The sequence below is a fragment of the Balaenoptera ricei genome, chromosome 16, assembly GCF_028023285.1.
Source record: "Balaenoptera ricei isolate mBalRic1 chromosome 16, mBalRic1.hap2, whole genome shotgun sequence".
NCBI classification, from domain to species: Eukaryota; Metazoa; Chordata; class Mammalia; order Artiodactyla; family Balaenopteridae; genus Balaenoptera; species Balaenoptera ricei.
This window is the reverse complement of record NC_082654.1, coordinates 111,514,820-111,532,132: the sequence shown is the minus strand read 5'-3', so window position 1 is coordinate 111,532,132 and position 17,313 is coordinate 111,514,820. Positions and strand designations below refer to the sequence as shown.

Genomic DNA, 17,313 nt, shown 5'->3' with positions numbered 1-17,313 from the left:
TGTATCTGCCTGAGTGCTGTGCTTGAAAACTGTTTAAAACCTTCAGTTTCTCGAGTGTGCATCCCTTTCACTTGAGTGATACCTGCCCAGCCCCTTGTACAGAGCTCTTGCCTGCTTCACGGGCCAAATCTCCCCTCACTCTTACTTCTCTGCACCCCCTTGCAGCAGCTGTATCAGATTATTTGCAATTCCCTGCTGAGACTTTTTGCTTGTTTGTTTTACCCACAATCTCTTGCACTAGCTGTGCTCTCTGCTTGCGATGGCCTCTCCGTGACCCTCACTGCACGTGTCCAGCTCCTGCTTGTTCTTTCCGCCTCCTCTGCCCCCGCTCCTCCCAGCATCGGGCACTTCGCCTGCACACGACTCCATTACAGAATCTATCCTCCAGTTTGGCAGTGTTTTGTTCACATGTCAGTTTTCCCACCTGGACTGTAAATTCTCAAGTGCGGCGATCCCGTACTTTTATCCGTCTTCACGGTGCTCAGGACAATGCCTGGTGCATAGGAGAGCTACTAACATTAGGAATATGTTCTCTGTGGCCCTTCATATGCCAGCTCACGTAGTCCTCCTAACATTTCTATGCGGTAGGTGGCTTCATCTCCATCTTACAGATTCACAGATCAAGGTTCAGAGAGGTTAGGTAACATGCCCAAGGTCACACAGTCAATGAGGGGTAGAGCAGGATTTGGATCCAGATTTGTTTTCTCTCAAAGCTCATTTTCTTTCTTACTGCACGGTGCTTGGGCTCAATCAGCTAAATAATGAATGTGGTTGAATATGTTTAATGGCTGTGGAAACAAATTCTGCGGGTAAGACTTTGCTAAGTTGCATGAGATTTAGGCCACTACCTGGAGGTGCCATCTCTGTAATTTTTCATTAACCTTAGGGTCACAGTTATGCAGAAAGTATTCATTGATTAATTAGAAAATTTCATGTTGACATAGCTTTAGAGATATTTAAGTGGAATTATCCTGGAATACTTGGTCCTTGTTACAAAAGTATTTCTTTAGAATGAGGTGTAAATACTGCCATCTCTGTACTTTTTAGATACGATCTGGTGAAGAGCACATTTTAAGATCTGTAGATATTTTCCTGAGTAACTGAATTTTAACTCATCTTCACAGAGAAACACATTCCAGGCTGTTCTGGCCTCCTCTGATTCCAGCACCTACGCCATTTTCCTTTATCCTGAAGATGGTCTGCAGTTCTATACGACATTCTCAAAGAAGGATGAGAACCAAGTTCCCGCAGTGGTTGCTTTCAGCCAAGGTTTAGTAGGATTAATATGGAAGAGTGACGGAGCTTATAATGTATTTGCTAATGACAGAGAATCAATTGGAAACTTGGCCAAGTATGCTTTTTTTTGTTCTTCAGTAGATTCTCCCCTTAATAAGATTATCATTTTACTGTTTTATTAAGAATAATGTAATGGGCAATATAGAACATTACCTAAAAATGTTCCCATGGATTTAAATTTTGTATATAATTTTTATATTATGGAGTACTTTGTTTTTCTGATGAACTCAAGGGAGTATACTCTTAGAATGAACAGGTATTCTCATTTGAGACAGTTTTACCATCTCTTCTATACGTATAAAGTTAGAAATACAACTTATTCAAAACTATCTCCTGCTATGACCCCAGGGCTGAGAAAACCCCTCCCAATTTCATATTGCCAATTGAGTCTAAAACTCCTCTACACTTTAACGGTGTGCTGGTAAATGCTTAGCAACTGGCTTTAGGCGGGCTGGGGAAGCCCTCATTTATAGCATTTGCCTCTTTCCGTGGTGTAAATACTCCTACCATGGCCAGTTTCCAGCTGCTCACATCATGTCGCTCAACCTGGGGTTGAGAAAAGGTGAACCATTATATAGTATTCTCACCATAGAGGTGCAGTAGATTCAAATAACTTGAAGAAGATAGCTAATAGTAACATAATACAGATGGGATGAGTTTCAAGTATTTATTGCCTCTGCTTTTATTTCTTTAAATTTTTATTGGAGTATAGTTGATCTACAATGTTGTGTTAGTTTCTGCTGTACAGCAAAGTGAATCAATTATACATATATATATCCACTCTTTTTTAGATTCTATTCCTATATAGGTCATTACAGAGTATTGAGTAGAGTTCCCTGCGCTATGTAGTAGGTTCTTATTAGTTGTCTATTTTATATATAGTAGTGTGTATATGTCAATCCCAATCTCCCAATTTATCCCCGCCCTTCCCCCTTGATAACCATAAGTTTGTTTTCTACCTCTGTGACTCTATTTCTGTTTTGCAAATAGGTTTATTTATTACTTTTTTTTTTTTTAGATTCCACATATAAGCGATATCATATGATATTTGTCTTTCCCTGACTTACTTCACTCAGTATGACAATCTCTAGGTCCATCCGTGTCACTGCAAATGGCATTATTTTGTTCTTTTTTTATGGCTGAGTAATATTCCATTTTATATATGTACCACGTCTTCTTTATCCATTCACCTGTCGATGGACATTTAGGTTGCTTCCATGTCCTGGCTATTGTAAATAGTGCTGCAGTGAACACTGGGGTATTTGTATCTTTTTGATTGCCTCTGCTTTTAATATAGATTATTTAATTGTAAGTTTATATAATTTAATTTTTTACAAGCTGGTTCAAGCAAGCTCCGACATATCACTGCCTTTATTTGAGTCCCAAGCAGACAGATTGATTAGACGTCCAGTTTCTGCAGGACTTTCTTGATTCCTCATTCCCTGTCCAACCCCAATCTTTTGCTCAGTATTCTCTACCAAGTAGTGTATGTCCCTTCTTTCCATTGTATGAGCTGGTCATTTTACATAATTTCTTATAGGAACACTTCCAATCACACACAGAAGAACAGTAAAAATGGTGGTGCAAGAAGTAGAGATTAGGGTTATTCTATTGTATTTTATAACTATAAAATGCCTTTAGATTCTCAATATCATTTGAATTTCACTACACCCTTTGAACATAAAAAGGTAAACTGAGACCTGTCCAAGGTTCCACAGCTAACAGTGTTGGGCTTTCTAATAAACCAACTCTGTACTATTTTCACTCATAACTCTTCTGACACCAAATTTGTAGGGGTTTTCCCCCAACCAATTCTCCAACTCTTCAGACACCAGCTAGGTGTCCTATAACTCGATTCAGTTCTGACACTAACTGCTTGGAGTCAGCACATACCTCACAGGTGAAGGGCTCAGTCCCACAAAACTGCCCCCACTTCAGACATCCCTTGCAAGTCCCAGGTTGACACCTGCACTTCTGATCAACCAGCTATAAATCGGGGGTCTCCATGAACCCCTGCTCAAGTTCGATAATTTGGTAGAATGGCTCACAGAACTGAGGAAAGCACTTTCCTTACTATTACCAGTGTATTATAAAGGATACACCCAGGAACAGCCAAATAGAAGAGATGCATAGGGCAAGGTATGGGAGGAAGAGTGGGTGAGGGGCTTCCATGTCCTCTCTGGGCTCACCACCCTCCTAGCCCCTTGATGTGTTCACCAGCCCAAAAGCTCTGTCAATCTCATCACTTAGGAATTTTTATTACATAGGCATGATTGATTAAACCATTGGCCATTGGTGATTCACTTATTCTCCAACCCCACTCCTCACCCCCCTCCCTGGAAGTCAGGGCGTGGGGAAGAAAATTCCAACCCTGTAATCAAGCCTTATTCTTCCTAGTGACCAGCCCCCATCCTGAAGCTACCCAGGGTCCCCAGCCACCAGCCATCTCATTAGCATACAAAAAGACACTCTTATCACTCCAGAAATTACAGGGATTTTAGGGGTTATATGCCAGAACCAGAGACAAGGACCAAATACATATTTCTTATCATGTCACACCATGCCCTGGAAAGAGAATAACTGAGAAAATGGATGACTCCGGTCAACAGGTTGCTTATATGGTAAAGCACATGACCAGTGATTCCTATAAATTGCATTTTAAGGCCTGAAGCGTGCCTCTCGAATGGCCGAGACTAAGCCTTTGCTAGGGTTGTGCCCATTGGATTACAGCCTCACCGTATCCCCCTGGATGGTCTCAGCTCTGTGAGGACCAGACAGGACTACGTCTGCTCTCTCATCCTCCACCGAGGCTGCGGGCAGAAGCAGGCGATGGGGTTCAGACTGACACAGATCCCCAGGGCTCCTTCTGCTTGGTTGCTGGGGGCTGTTTGTGGGTTGCTGGCCTGTTTCCAAGAAGCCTCTCCTTCCCCCTAGGAGCAGCAACTCTGGGCAGCAGGGCATCTGGGTGTTTGAGATTGGGAGTCCGGCCACGGCCAGTGGCGTGGTGCCCTCGGACGTGAACCTGGGATTGGACGACGGAGCAGAGTATGATGACGATTATGACTCGGTGACATCTCTGAGCCTGGAGGACACGGGCACCACGTCCTTCCCCTATGAGGCCCGGGGAAGGGGAGACACTGGCACGTACGACATGCCCAGTGACCTCTCCCCCCGCCGCCTGGCTACTGAGAGACCCCCTGGACCTCCCACGGAGAGGACCAGATCTTTCCAGCTGCCAGTGGAGAGGTTTCCCCAGCAGCAACCACAGGTCATAGACGTGGATGAAGTTGAGGAAACAGGAGTTGGTAAGGCCATTTCCGTTGCAGGTGGTACCTTCTTGGATACTTGGGTTTCCAGACAGGGCAGCATTGCTGGCGGGGTGTCAGCTGTGTGCATTATTTGGTGGTTTGTAAGGATGAGCGCCTGGGGAAGGTGGGGTGGAACTCATAGCTGCAGGGCATCGGTCGATGGGCCTGAAGGCTTCAGAGACTCCAAGGGATCTGGCCATTAGGGCTGGGGTTATGGAGACTGTAGAACATGTCCTCTTTCAAGTCTCCTATTATTCTTTCTTTTTTTTTCCGTTTTAAAGAGAAAAGTGCTTTAGAATTATTCTGATAGTCAGATTTCCTTCCTTATTTGTGACTTCTGAGATCAGCAATATATTCACCCACCTGAACAAACATTTTAGAAGTTCCTTTGGCTATTGACACGGTTTATCTTTGAAATTTATTTCCTCTTTGTTTTGGAAGGAGGATGGTTGATTATTTTTCCTCCCGGGCCCTATCAGTTTCAGAGTTAGTTTGTGAGCATTTAAAGCTACAAAATAAGTAGATCCCCTTTTTGAGGATGGTTTTAAAGTACAATATCTTCTAGTCAACCGTATTATATCAGATTTTTGCTACATTTTCAGGGAAAACCACTGGAACCCCAGCATGCTTTGATTTGTCTTATAAAAGACATTTGAACTAGACTGTGTTCATTATTTTTTTGCCCTTCAGGTTGACCTATAATCCATTAAGATTCCTATCAAGGGGCCGGTCCAAGCCTTTAAATGATGTTTACTATGACGCACAACTGCTTCAGCTATGAAGTTATCATAAGGCCCTCAAAACATAAACTCAATTCCACATTATTCACCCATTTTTATTTCTCCTTACTTGTGATTTGTCTCGTAGCAATGGTCAGATGTTTGTTCTTATCGAGTATCCCAAAGCATGGACAGGATCTGGTGGCCAGGGTAGTGTGCTTACTTACCTCTGAGGCACAGAAATGGAGAAGCTGCCCTTAAGTGACATGATAAGGACGTGGTTCATGTCTCAGGGCTCCCCTTACACACATGGCACCCTGGATTTCCTGGGGTAATGCTGACGCCTAGCACGTTGCTCTCTGCTCTTATAGCTGGGTCTCAGAGTGGTCGCCCCAAGATGGATTGCATATGTTTACCTGCACGTATGTTTACCTGCAGGGTGAGTTTTGAGTCTCCTCCTGCTTTCACCCCACATAGGTGTCTCTGAAATTCTCATTTGTGAAGCCATCACTTAAATGAGAGCATAGCTAGCCCCAGCAACTTATGGTAGTATATTCCTTGGTACTAGTAAAAAGAAAAGCCTAGATTTGAATCCCAACGGTGCTTAAAAGAGATGTTTTTCTGCCCTTGATCCCGGTTATTTCACTGTTTTTATTAGAAAGGTCAATCTTCTGTAGCCAGCAGTGCATTCCTGGTGTGACTTGAATAGTCACCCACAGATAATGTCGACCATAACAGACCCACTGGGAGCTGGGCTTAAGCAATCAGTAGCCTCACATGCGTTCAGCTCAGGGCCCAAGTATTCTCAGCTCCAAACGCCAACTTTATACATACAGGAAATTCCCTTCTGGGTATGTAAGACTCATGGAATCTACCTGGAGTTAAACTTTACTTTTCTCTTCACTCATAACAGTCATTTATAAAGTGGGTCGTTATCCCTTCTAAAAGTTCATCCCCTCTTGTGTTTTTGAACTTCATCCCAAATTAATTTGCTCTGGATTTTTGAGTTTAATGAGCTAGTTCATCATCCAATAAAATGAACCTGTGAGGGAGACATTTAAAATAGGGAGAAATTCTTCTTGATTCTTGGGTCAAGGGCTTTTAGACCAGGTATGACTGAGGAATTATTTCTAACCAGCTTTTGACTCAAGAGCTTCTGATTTATCCCCTGGTGAGAAGAAAGGGTCAAAATTTTTAAAAAATACTTTAAGCTTGTTAAAATGGCACTTTATGTTATAGATATTTTACCACAATAAAAGATAATTTAAAAAAATTTTAAGGTCACTCCTGCCCAAAATGTGAAGCAGATCTGACGACATTAAATGGATGCCATATTAAGATTGACATTGGGTGGCAGTCACCTAATATTGATTCCATGATACTGAGGACATTGGATTATAGCATTTTTAAAGACTTCACCCTTGTGATTTCTCAGACTCCCTTTAGACCCATTTGCTTTGGTGGTTTGAATAATGGAACCACTGTACTATTTAAGTGGCTACAGGTAGGGAGCCCTGGGTCTGAATTGCCTGAGCAGATGTCAAGTCTTGCACAGCTGAGGGCGTAGGGTCAGAGAGCCTCCTGGTCCAGAGCCCTGTGAAGCACTTACAGGTGTGCTGTGTTCTCTCCAAGCAGTTTTCAGCTACAACACAGATTCCCGCCAGACGTGTGCCAACAACAGACACCAATGCTCCGTGCACGCAGAGTGCAGGGACTTTGCCACCGGCTTCTGTTGCAGCTGTGTTTCCGGCTACACGGGGAACGGCCGGCAATGTGTTGCAGAAGGTACTTTGCTTCTGTCTGTTCCGTTTGAAGGGGGAGAAAGGGGGAGGAGTGGAGTTTTTGTTTTGGTGCTTGTTTTGAAATCTTTCGTTTACCCAGATCTGTAAACGGGGGTGGTATTTTCAGTCGGGCAATGATAGTTAATCTCTCATTCCCCGTTCTTGCCCGTATTTTTCTATTGGGGGGGTGGTCCTGGGGAGTGTCCTTTTTTTCTAATAAGGGGAGGTCTCTTTCTTTCCTGTGCTGTTTCTCCATCTCTGAAATGACGGCCATTGGAAGCCCATCTTCACAACTGTCCCTAGCGTGAGACAAAGGCTGAAGTGTTGAAATTTTGCAGCCTGGACCACGAATTGTCAGTGCCCCCCATTTTCCTCCGTTTCTTTCAAACCTTTTCTTTTGGCATCACTCACACCATCCTAATGGTGGTTCAACTCCAGCAAGGCCACAGTGGGCTGGTGGAAACCAAAGTGTGTAGCGGGTAAAGACTTTCCTGTCCTCACGCCCCTGGAATCCCAACATGGTGATGGAGGAGCATAAGGGGTGCATCACAGCTCTGGAGCCCAGACCCATTGTGGGCCCACTCCAAAACGGACTCAGCTGGCGTCAGTGGGCTGGCATCAGTTCTGAGCTCTGTCCCCGGAAAAGGACCAACCAGTCTTGACATTCTCAGATGGTCAGAAGGATCTTCTCTTCCAAAGTCTAGAGGGTCCGGTTAAGAGTTTACTTAGAGAGGGAGACCTATGGGAACCTGAGGCCATAAACCAGAATTAAAACAAAACCGAAACCAACCATACTCAACATTTGTTCCTTCAGATGCCAAGTGACCTCACTTGTCACCTGTCATTTTCCTCGTGTGTTTAATGAGGAACCTCAACTGCTTCACACAATACAACTAAATAAAACTCAGTTGGAGGAATGCTTTTCTGTTTTTCAGATCCCCTGACATAGCTAAAGTTAAATCAGTTATTTTAATTTGCTAAAATAAAAAAGTTCCCTCCTAGGTCACAATTAGATAGTTAAATACTATCTGCAGCAACGAAAGAAAATTTTGTATACGTTGCATATTAATTTGGGGAGATGTGTTTAACGTTTATAAATGTGTTGTCTGTTTTCTTCTAAAGCCCACCGCCCCAGGGATGGTGTACCTTTGCTGCTTTGTTTTAGGCTTGGCTTTTATATTTCTCTCACCCTGGGAGCAGCTTCCAAAATCTACAGTGAACGTTTCTTCTCAAAGAGCAATCTCATTAGCTCTTTCTGTGCCACATATCAGACTGGAAATGCTGATAGGTTGCATTTGGCAGGAAGCTCAGATGTGACAGATTGCTCGGCTACATTTTTTGACCTTCTATACACGCCCCGTCATAGTTTTGTGGTTTAAATATTTTTTGGAGTCTTGCTACTTTTGAAATAGTTTTCTAGCTCCAAGTTTGGTGGAAAAAATTTGGTTTCCTTCCCCTGGCTTTCCTGCTTGTTTCTGTAATTGTTTGGGGGAGAGGCATTTTTTGATATTAGTCTTCTAACTTCACAGCATCCCCCAGTGTAATGACATAGTTTATTTGCAGAAATACGCTGTGTCGAGTCTGCCTTGGCTTGTCAGTGAACCTGTTTATTTTATTTTATTTTATTTTTGGGGGCCGCATCAGGCGGCATGCAGGGTCTTAGTTCCCCGGCCAGGGATGGAACCCATGCCCGCTGCAGTGGGAGCGTGGAGTCTTAACTTCTGGACCGCCAGGGAAGTCCCTCAGTGACCCTGTTTAGCAGCTAAGGCATATTGAACACAGCAGAAAGTCTTCAGAACACTGGTGACCAGGCTCAGATGAGGGCTTGTTTGTCTCAGGTTATTCTACAAACTTTCCTGAGAACTTACTGTGCACAGAAACCTCTGCTAAGACGGAGCCATGGAGTTGGGTGTGAAAGTCTTGTCTCTAGACATTTATAATCTAGGAAGAGAAACACGATATGCACAATCAGTAAGTGATAGAATTTAATTCTACATCAAACCTGAACAGTCCAAAGTGACTTATTTACCTCTTCCTTCAGTTTTTGTTTTTTTTTTAATTTTATATTCTTTTTTTTTTTTTTTTTAATTTTTATTGATTTATTTATGGCTGTGTTGGGTCTTCGCCTCTGTGCAAGGGCCTTCTCCAGTTGCGGCAAGCGGGGGCCACTCCTCACCACAGCGTGCGGGCCTCCCACTATCGCAGCCTCTCTTGTTGCGGAGCACAGGCTCCAGACGCGCAGGCTCAGCAACTGTGGCTCACGGGCCCAGTCGCTCTGCGGCACGCGGGATCCTCCCAGACCAGGGCTTGAACCCGTGTCCCCTGCATTGGCAGGCAGACTCTCAACCGCTGCGCCACCAGGGAAGCCCCAGTTTTTTTTTTTTAAAAGATGTAAGTAACACACTCACTTAAAGTATACCATTTGGTTCTTTTTAGTATATTAACTAAGTTGTGCAACTATTACCTCTAATTTTAGAGCATTTTCATCACTCCAGAAGGAAACCCTGGATCTCTTAGCAGTCACCCTCAATTTATCCTCATCCCCAGTCTCTGTCAACAACTAATCTACTGTCTGTCAACACAGGTTTTCCTGTTCTGGATATTTCATATAAATGGAATCTTACAACATGGGACCTTTGTGTTTGGCTTCTTTCACTTAGCATGATATTTTCAAGGTGCATCCATGTTTTAGCATGTATCAGGTACCTCATTCCTTTTTTCTAGCAAAATAATATCCATTTCATGGATGTACCACATTCTGTTTATCCATTCATCAATTGATGGACATTTGGGTGCTTTCCCATTTTGGCTATCATGAATAATGCTGCTAAGAACATTCGTGTACAAGTTTTTGTGTGGACATATGTTTTCTGTTCTCTTGGTATATACCTAGGAGTTGGAATTGCTGGGTCATGTGGTAACCTTCAGTTTTCTTATTCAAATACAAGAACAACTTAATTTCTTGAGAGCTTATCTTTTCCTTATTAAACAATAATGAATATATGCAAGTTATAAATATATGAACATTATAGAGGTATCTAGTATAGAAAATGAAAGTTCACCATATCGCCCTGAGTTAACCACTGGTAGCAGTTTTGTGTACATCTCTTCAGATATTTGCCCCTAAGTGTATGCTAACATTTATCATTAATGTGATTTTTAAAAATGGTGTCCTATACATATACTATTTAGCAATTTATGAAGAAAGCTTTTAAGTATGCCATAGTAAGTTTCACATCTTTCCCAGTTGGCTAAATGGAACGATCAACAACAAACACACCCCAGCCCACAAGCTGGTTCTGGGTCAGAGGGCGTATTTGTGTGGCCTGCGATATCCGCTGTGGCCACTTCTGTCTGGCTTGGCTTGAGTGAAGGTCCAGGACTCAGAGTGGCAGTCCTATGTTTGAGCCGGATATGCTCTTTAAGATGTGTTACAGATCAGGCAACCAAATGTCCCATCCAGTTTAGCCCTGCTGTCCCAGTGAAATGACTGATTCTGTCCCTGATACTCTCAAAAGTGAGACATTTATGTCACCTAGTTCTAGACCATCCATGATACTGTTCTATGAGATGGTTTTATTTGCCTCAGACGTTCCTCCATCAAACAATGGGTCTCACTTTTCTGCTGTCCATTATCCATCAGCGTGGAAGAGAGGAAGAAATTGGAATTTGTAAGGCTCATAGACACAGCCATAGGAACTGCCTTTTTGGGAAGAACAGCTGCTTTCACTTACCCCAAAGCCCATTACCCCAGCACTGTTTGGCTCTTTGCTTTTATACGTACAGGTCCTACCAGACATACTATTCTATTCTGAAGGGCTGGCTGCTTTCTTTGTTTCTCACTCAGGTACCCCCCAGAGAGTTAATGGCAAGGTGAAAGGGAAGGTCTTTGTGGGGAACAGCCAAGTTCCCACTGTCTTTGAGAACACCGACCTCCACTCCTACGTGGTAATGAACCATGGGCGCTCCTACACAGCCATCAGCACCATTCCTGAGACCATCGGGTACTCTCTGCTTCCTCTGGCCCCTATTGGAGGCATCATTGGATGGATGTTTGCCGTGGAGCAAGATGGATTCAAGAATGGGTTCAGCATCACAGGTAACTGACATCAGACCTTAAAATTAATGGGCTGGGGTGAATGGAAAGGGAAATCCATGTCTGCAAATAACTTACCGATAAGCATTTTGTGGCTCTGGAAATAAGGTGTTGAGGTAAACTTATCAAGAAGTTTTTCGATTAATATACATTAACTAAGACTGTCTAGAATTGCATTTTGATCAGGGAGCGATTTCAGGGTGGAGATTTAGATTTAGGCAGAGCAAATGATGTTTGCTCCTATATCCTCACAACCCAAAGTACGGAGCTCCTTCTATTTATCCAGCCTGCCTCCAAATTCCCAACGAATCTGAAACTGATATTTGACATTTCCTCAGTATCTGCTTGGAGAAAAGGAACCTGTCATTTCTAGCTGGTAAATTCAGCCTGATAAACATAATCCTCATGAGTCTTAGGAAACCTGAGTTTCCTTGGAGCTGCTTAGAGACCGTGTCCCGTCGGGGACAGTTCAGTCTTTAGGGGACCTGTGGGCAGGTTGTCGGTGGGCGGGAGCGGAGGAGATGCTTCCTTGGAGCAGTGGTGGCCTCTCCCATGCTGTGCCGAGGCTGGCCCCGCTGTGCTGGAGGCCCTTTCCTGGAACTGCTTGGGTGAAGGAGCCTGCATCCTTCATCTCTGGCCGCTCCCGGGACCTGGAGCCTGCTGTTCTGGGGCACAGGTACATAGCCGCTGCCTCTGACTACCTAGACCTGCCTTCTCCAACACCCCTAGCCTCACTGGAGCTTCAGCCACGGCTTTATCGTGAAAACACTGCTGAGAGCAGGGTCTGTGGGCTGTGCATAGACACCCCTCCCAAAGTTAAAGAGCATAAATACCTAACTTCCTGAAATGTGGACGTTTTAAGAACGGAGAGGATATATATTTGAAAAGGGTATAAGATACCTTATTTATGGCCCAGTGTTTTTTCTCCCTTTCCCACAGGCATGTGTACCCTGAGTAGCATAATGATGTTTGGGCTCTCTTGCAAACACATGCTCTTCCCTTTGCAGACGTAGTTGAGCTTTGCGGCCAGATCCACAGGTCCTACTCCTTGGCTGCACAGCATTTCACATTGGTGTTGCCTTGACTATGGGTTGACTTAAATGGATGGTCCTTTGTCACTTACGTCAACTTCAGGGAGGCTGAGGGAGGCTTTACAAATTCCCTACAACAGCAAATCTTTGTTACTACAATGGTCCTTCTTAACTGCCCCTGTGTTATCAGCTGGATATCTGCCTGGGACCTGGGGGTTATAAAGCAGGAGTTGTCCAACTTTTTCTGCAAAGGACCAGTTAGTAAATATTTTAAGCTTTGCCTAAATGTTTTAGGCTATTCGGGCTCTGTTGCAGCTACAGTAAGTCCCCTACATACGAACCTTCAAGTCGCGAACTTTCAAAGATGCGAACCTATGTTTGCATGTCCAATCACGTCAGTTAGTTCACATGTCTGGCGTACATTGTCACGTGAGTGCATCCTCTACAAGTGGTTGTGCTTTTATGTACTTCACTGTACAGTACTGTATAGAGTACAGTAGTACAGTATCTTCATTTCAAGCCCAGGATGTCTGGAAGCAAGCGTAAAAGCAGCGGTGATGTAGCTGGTACTACTGTACTTTTAAAGGTACTGTACTGTAATATTAAAAACGTTTTCTTTATTTTTGTGTTTGTTTTTTATGTATTATTTGTGTGAAAAGTATTGTAAACCTATTACAGTACAGTCCTAGATAGCCGACTGTGTTAGTTGGGTACCTAGGCTAACTTTGTTGGACTTACGAACAAATTGGACTTAAAGCATGCGCTCTCGGAACAGAACTCATCCGTATGTAGGGGACTAACTGTCTTCAACTTTGTCGTCGTCGAGCGAAAGCACCAAAGATAATATGCAAATGAATGATCATGTCTGTGTTGGAATGAAATTATTCATGGGCACTGAAATGTAAATTTCATATACTTCTCACGTATCATGAAATAGCTGCCAGCCGTGCTATCGGAAGTCTGCAAAGGTGGCAAAGGGAGGAAGCTGGAAGAAGGGGGGGTATTTTTTCCTGCTTGTCGGGGGCTGCTTCCCTGCCCAGACCAAGGGGAGGTCCTGAGCCAGCACCTTAGTATGTGCTCCTAGGATGGTTTCTGGGTCTGGTGATAGTTTGCCCTGAACAACTGGCCCATCCTGACCAGGGCTTAGCTGTTACAGTAGTCATTCCCACAGCCGACGTCCTGGAGCGCTTGATGTTTGGCAGAGGACGTTTTAACGTACTTGTCTAATTTCCACAAGACAGATTGTATCCCTTTTTCATCATCAGGAAATGGAGACTCCGTGGGGTTAAGTAACTTGTTCAAGCTCACCCAACCAGTACCCAGTACAGCTGGGGGTCCAACTCCTATCCCCTGCTTTTTCCAGCCCAAGCCATGAGCCCACCCGTCTCAGATGCTGGTTTGCAGCTGGCAAGCGGCTTCTGTTTCTTGCGCGTGACTCAGTTGGGCCATATGGATGTCCCAGCTCCGTCCTTGGTGTCAACAGCCCCATTTCTACTAACCAGACTAAAGCATCTGCAGAGGAGGTGTGAGCCTGTCCCCACAGTGAGCCCAGGGTGGGCATGAGGGTGGCTTCCTTGACAGCAACGTGACAGACTGACCTTGCTTTGCAGGGGGCGAATTCACCCGCCAGGCTGAGGTGACCTTTGTGGGGCACCCGGGCAAGTTGTTCATTAGGCAGCAGTTCAGCGGTATCGATGAGCACGGACACCTGACCATCGACACGGAGCTGGAGGGCCGAGTGCCGCAGATCGCCTTCGGCTCCTCGGTGCACATCGAGCCCTACACGGAGCTCTACCACTACTCTCACCAGGGTGAGCCTCAGCGCCACGTCCCGGGGCAGCGCCACGTCCCGGGGCAACGCCGCGTCCCGGGGCAACGCCACCCACAGGCTCCAGCCCTGAGCTCATGCTATCTCCTGGCCTTCGGAGAGGAAAGTGCAGGGGGTACCTTATACAAATCACCTTTTCTCTAATAGAGATCGTGCACACTCATTGGAGAGAATTTAGGGCAGAAAAGAAAATAAGCATAACTTACAGATGTAAAACCAGGACACAATTATTATTAGATTAAGTGTATTTCCTTTCAGCCTTTTCCTTCCATATAAAAAATATCCCAACATATGTATATATACCAACACAAATAATGTCCCAACGTAAAATCTCATCATATTATATAATTTCAAAATAATATAATTTTATTATAATATACATCTGTATGTACTTTTTAAATTTCAAATTTACAGAAAAGTTGAAAATAGCAGTTTCCACATATCATTTACCCAGCCTCACCAGTTGTTAACATTTTGCTACATTTACTTTATCATTCTCTCTCACATACATACATATATATATGGGGTTTTTTGGAGAGTAAGCTGCAGGCACCGTGATCCTTCGTTCCCTAAATATTTCACGTGTTCTTCCTAAGGACAAGCACGTCCTCTCACACGGTCCCAGTACACTCATCAAAATCAGGAAATTTAACATTGATGCAATACTACTGTATACTCTACAGTCAAGTATATAGTTTCTATTTACATAATTTCAGTCATACCACATTATTGTATCTTCACTTTTCCAGTTAGCGTCAAATTATGAATACTTGATAGTTTCATTAAATAGGCTTTGCAAACACTTTTTAATGAATCTCTACCATTCTATTGTATGGCTATCAATGTAAACCATTCTCTTTTCTAAAACTTAGGTTATTTCCACTTTTTCCTTCTCATAATGAATTGAAATAATCATCTTCATCATAAATCTTGACCACATTCCTGATTCTTTTCTGACCGAATTCCTAGAAATAGAAGTGCCAAGTCAAACAATGGAGACTCTTTAAAGGCTCTTACTAAATGGCCATCCAGAAAGGTTGTACCCATTACCATGGCTCTGTGGCTTGCTCCGTCTCTCCTGGGGAAAACGAGTGGGTGAGTAGGAGGTGCAAGGAGCCGCAGCACCCCGGTCTGCAAGTCAGGCTATGACCAGATGGTGTTTCTGACAGCCCGGCACGTGGGAGCTGGACAGAAGGCAACTTACACTAGTCTTTTATGTATCCTCTGGCTTTGATTATGAACTACAGCAGAGCACACAGATGTGAAGAGTCTTTTATACTTTTTTTAAAATAGGAAGTTGAGATTTTTCATTGTCTGGGTGAAAAGCGAGCTGTCTTCTAAGTGGGGAAGACTGTTTCCCTTCTCTATTGAGATTTGCTCACAGCTCTATAGAAGTTGGCTACTGAAACCTATTAGTGTCTCATTTTTATATATCAGAGAACCGTTTAATCTAGGGTTATTTATAGCAGCTTCTATTTATTGAATCCTAAGTGAGATAACCCATAAAAAGCAGTTAGCACTCGGCTAGTCGCGTGATAAATGCTCCATAAATGGTAGTGTGTCTTAATAAGAGTCTTAGCCTGCTTGATTCCAGAAATTTTACATACATTATCTCATCCTCACCCCAACCCATGTCGGAAAGGAAACAGAGGGTAAAGAAGTTAGTAACTGGTCTATGAGCACACATCTTGTGAGCGAAGGGGCAAGGTGTGAATTCAGGTGTCTCTCCCTCCAAGCCCGTGCTCTTTCCGTCAGACCTTAAACTCTGGGTTGGTTCTGGGTGACTTAGGAACTTATAGAGAAGCACCTGATGAGAAAAAGCAGTAACTATTCCTAATGCAAATAACATCAATAATAGTATGGGAAATCTAGGTGGCAGAATGAGTCCCAATGCTGAAATAAATAGTTTTATTTATGCTGTTCCATCCGATCTGTCATCTGGTAGCAGTGTGGGCAGAGAATACTGCTGTTGGTTTTAGAGCCCTTGACTAAGCCTCTCGTACCCTCAAGATCTCTCCTTTGTGTCCCTGCTTCCCTCCCGCGTCCAGTGATCACATCATCCTCCAGCCGGGAGTACACAGTGACGGAACCCGAGCGGGACGGCGCTGCCCCTTCTCACGTCCACACTTACCAGTGGCGCCAGACCATCACCTTCCAGGAGTGCGTCCACGACGACTCCCGGCCAGCCCTGCCCAGAACCCAGCAGCTCTCGGTGGACAGCGTGTTTGTCCTGTACAACCAGGAGGAGAGGATCTTGCGCTATGCTCTGAGCAACTCTGTCGGTCCTGTGAGGGGTAAGAGGTGGCAGCTCAGGCTGGGCGTTGTGTGTGTCTGCCTGCACGGCTCTCTCGGTGCTTCTGACGTGTTGTTTTTCGTCTCTTACTCTCAGTAAGAAGAAGAAAGTTATGCTGAAATAGCTCCCGACAGAAATAAACGTCTTGTCATTTATGATTCTTAGAAAACCTACCCGTCTCTGTTCTGCTAACCTAAGGCCTCCTCATTATTCCATTTGAGAAGAATGATAATCCTTGAGTTACCTTAAAGAGTAGACCATCCAAGGGCTGCAGCTGCCTATGGCCGGGCATTTATTTTTGTTTTATTTTTTAGTCTTTTCCATTATGATTTATTGCAGGATATTGACTATAGTTCCCTGTGCTATACAGCAGGACCTTGTTGCTTATCCATTCTATATATAACAGTTTGCATCTTCGAACCCCAAACTCCCAATCCATCCCTGTCCTTCCCCCACACCCTTGGCAACCACAAGTCTGTTCTCTATGTCTGTGAGTCTATTTCTGTTTCCTAGATAAGTTCATTTGTTGTTGTTTCCGTGTCATAGGTTGTTTCCATGTCTTGGCCATTGTGAATAGTGCTGCTAGTGGTGCATGTGTCTTTTTGAATTGTCTGGATATATGCCCAGGAGTAGGATTGCTGGACCATATGGTAGTTCTACTTTTAGTTTTTTGAGGAACCTCCATACTGTTCTCCATAGTGGCTGTATCAATTTACCTTCCCACCAACAGTGTAAGAGGGTTCCCTTTTCTCCACACCCTCTCCAGCATTTGTTATTTGTAGACATTTTAATGATGGCCCTTCTGACCGGGGTGAGGTGGTACCTCATTGTAGTTTTGATTTGCATTTCTCTAATAATTAGCGATGTTGAGCATCTTTTCATGTGCCTATTGATGGCCAGGCATTTAAAACACTCTGATACTCACTGTGTGCTCAGGGCCTGGGGAAATCCAAATCAAATG

General features: G+C 44.0%; 1 protein-coding gene across 2 annotated transcripts in view; it reads left to right on the top strand.

The window, feature by feature from the left end:
- The window catches only part of NID1 (nidogen 1), a 94,066-nt gene that overhangs the window by 25,155 nt on the left and 51,598 nt on the right, over positions 1-17,313 (top strand). The window contains exons 3-8 of one of the 2 annotated variants that reach the window (XM_059899272.1): positions 1,125-1,351; positions 4,231-4,601; positions 6,959-7,108; positions 10,952-11,203; positions 13,842-14,042; positions 16,108-16,353. In XM_059899272.1, coding sequence (XP_059755255.1) covers positions 1,125-1,351; positions 4,231-4,601; positions 6,959-7,108; positions 10,952-11,203; positions 13,842-14,042; positions 16,108-16,353 — 1,447 coding nt within the window. Of the gene's footprint in view, positions 1-1,124; positions 1,352-4,230; positions 4,602-6,955; positions 7,109-10,951; positions 11,204-13,841; positions 14,043-16,107; positions 16,354-17,313 lie in introns of both variants that reach the window. The other variant, XM_059899270.1, reaches the window with a different exon arrangement.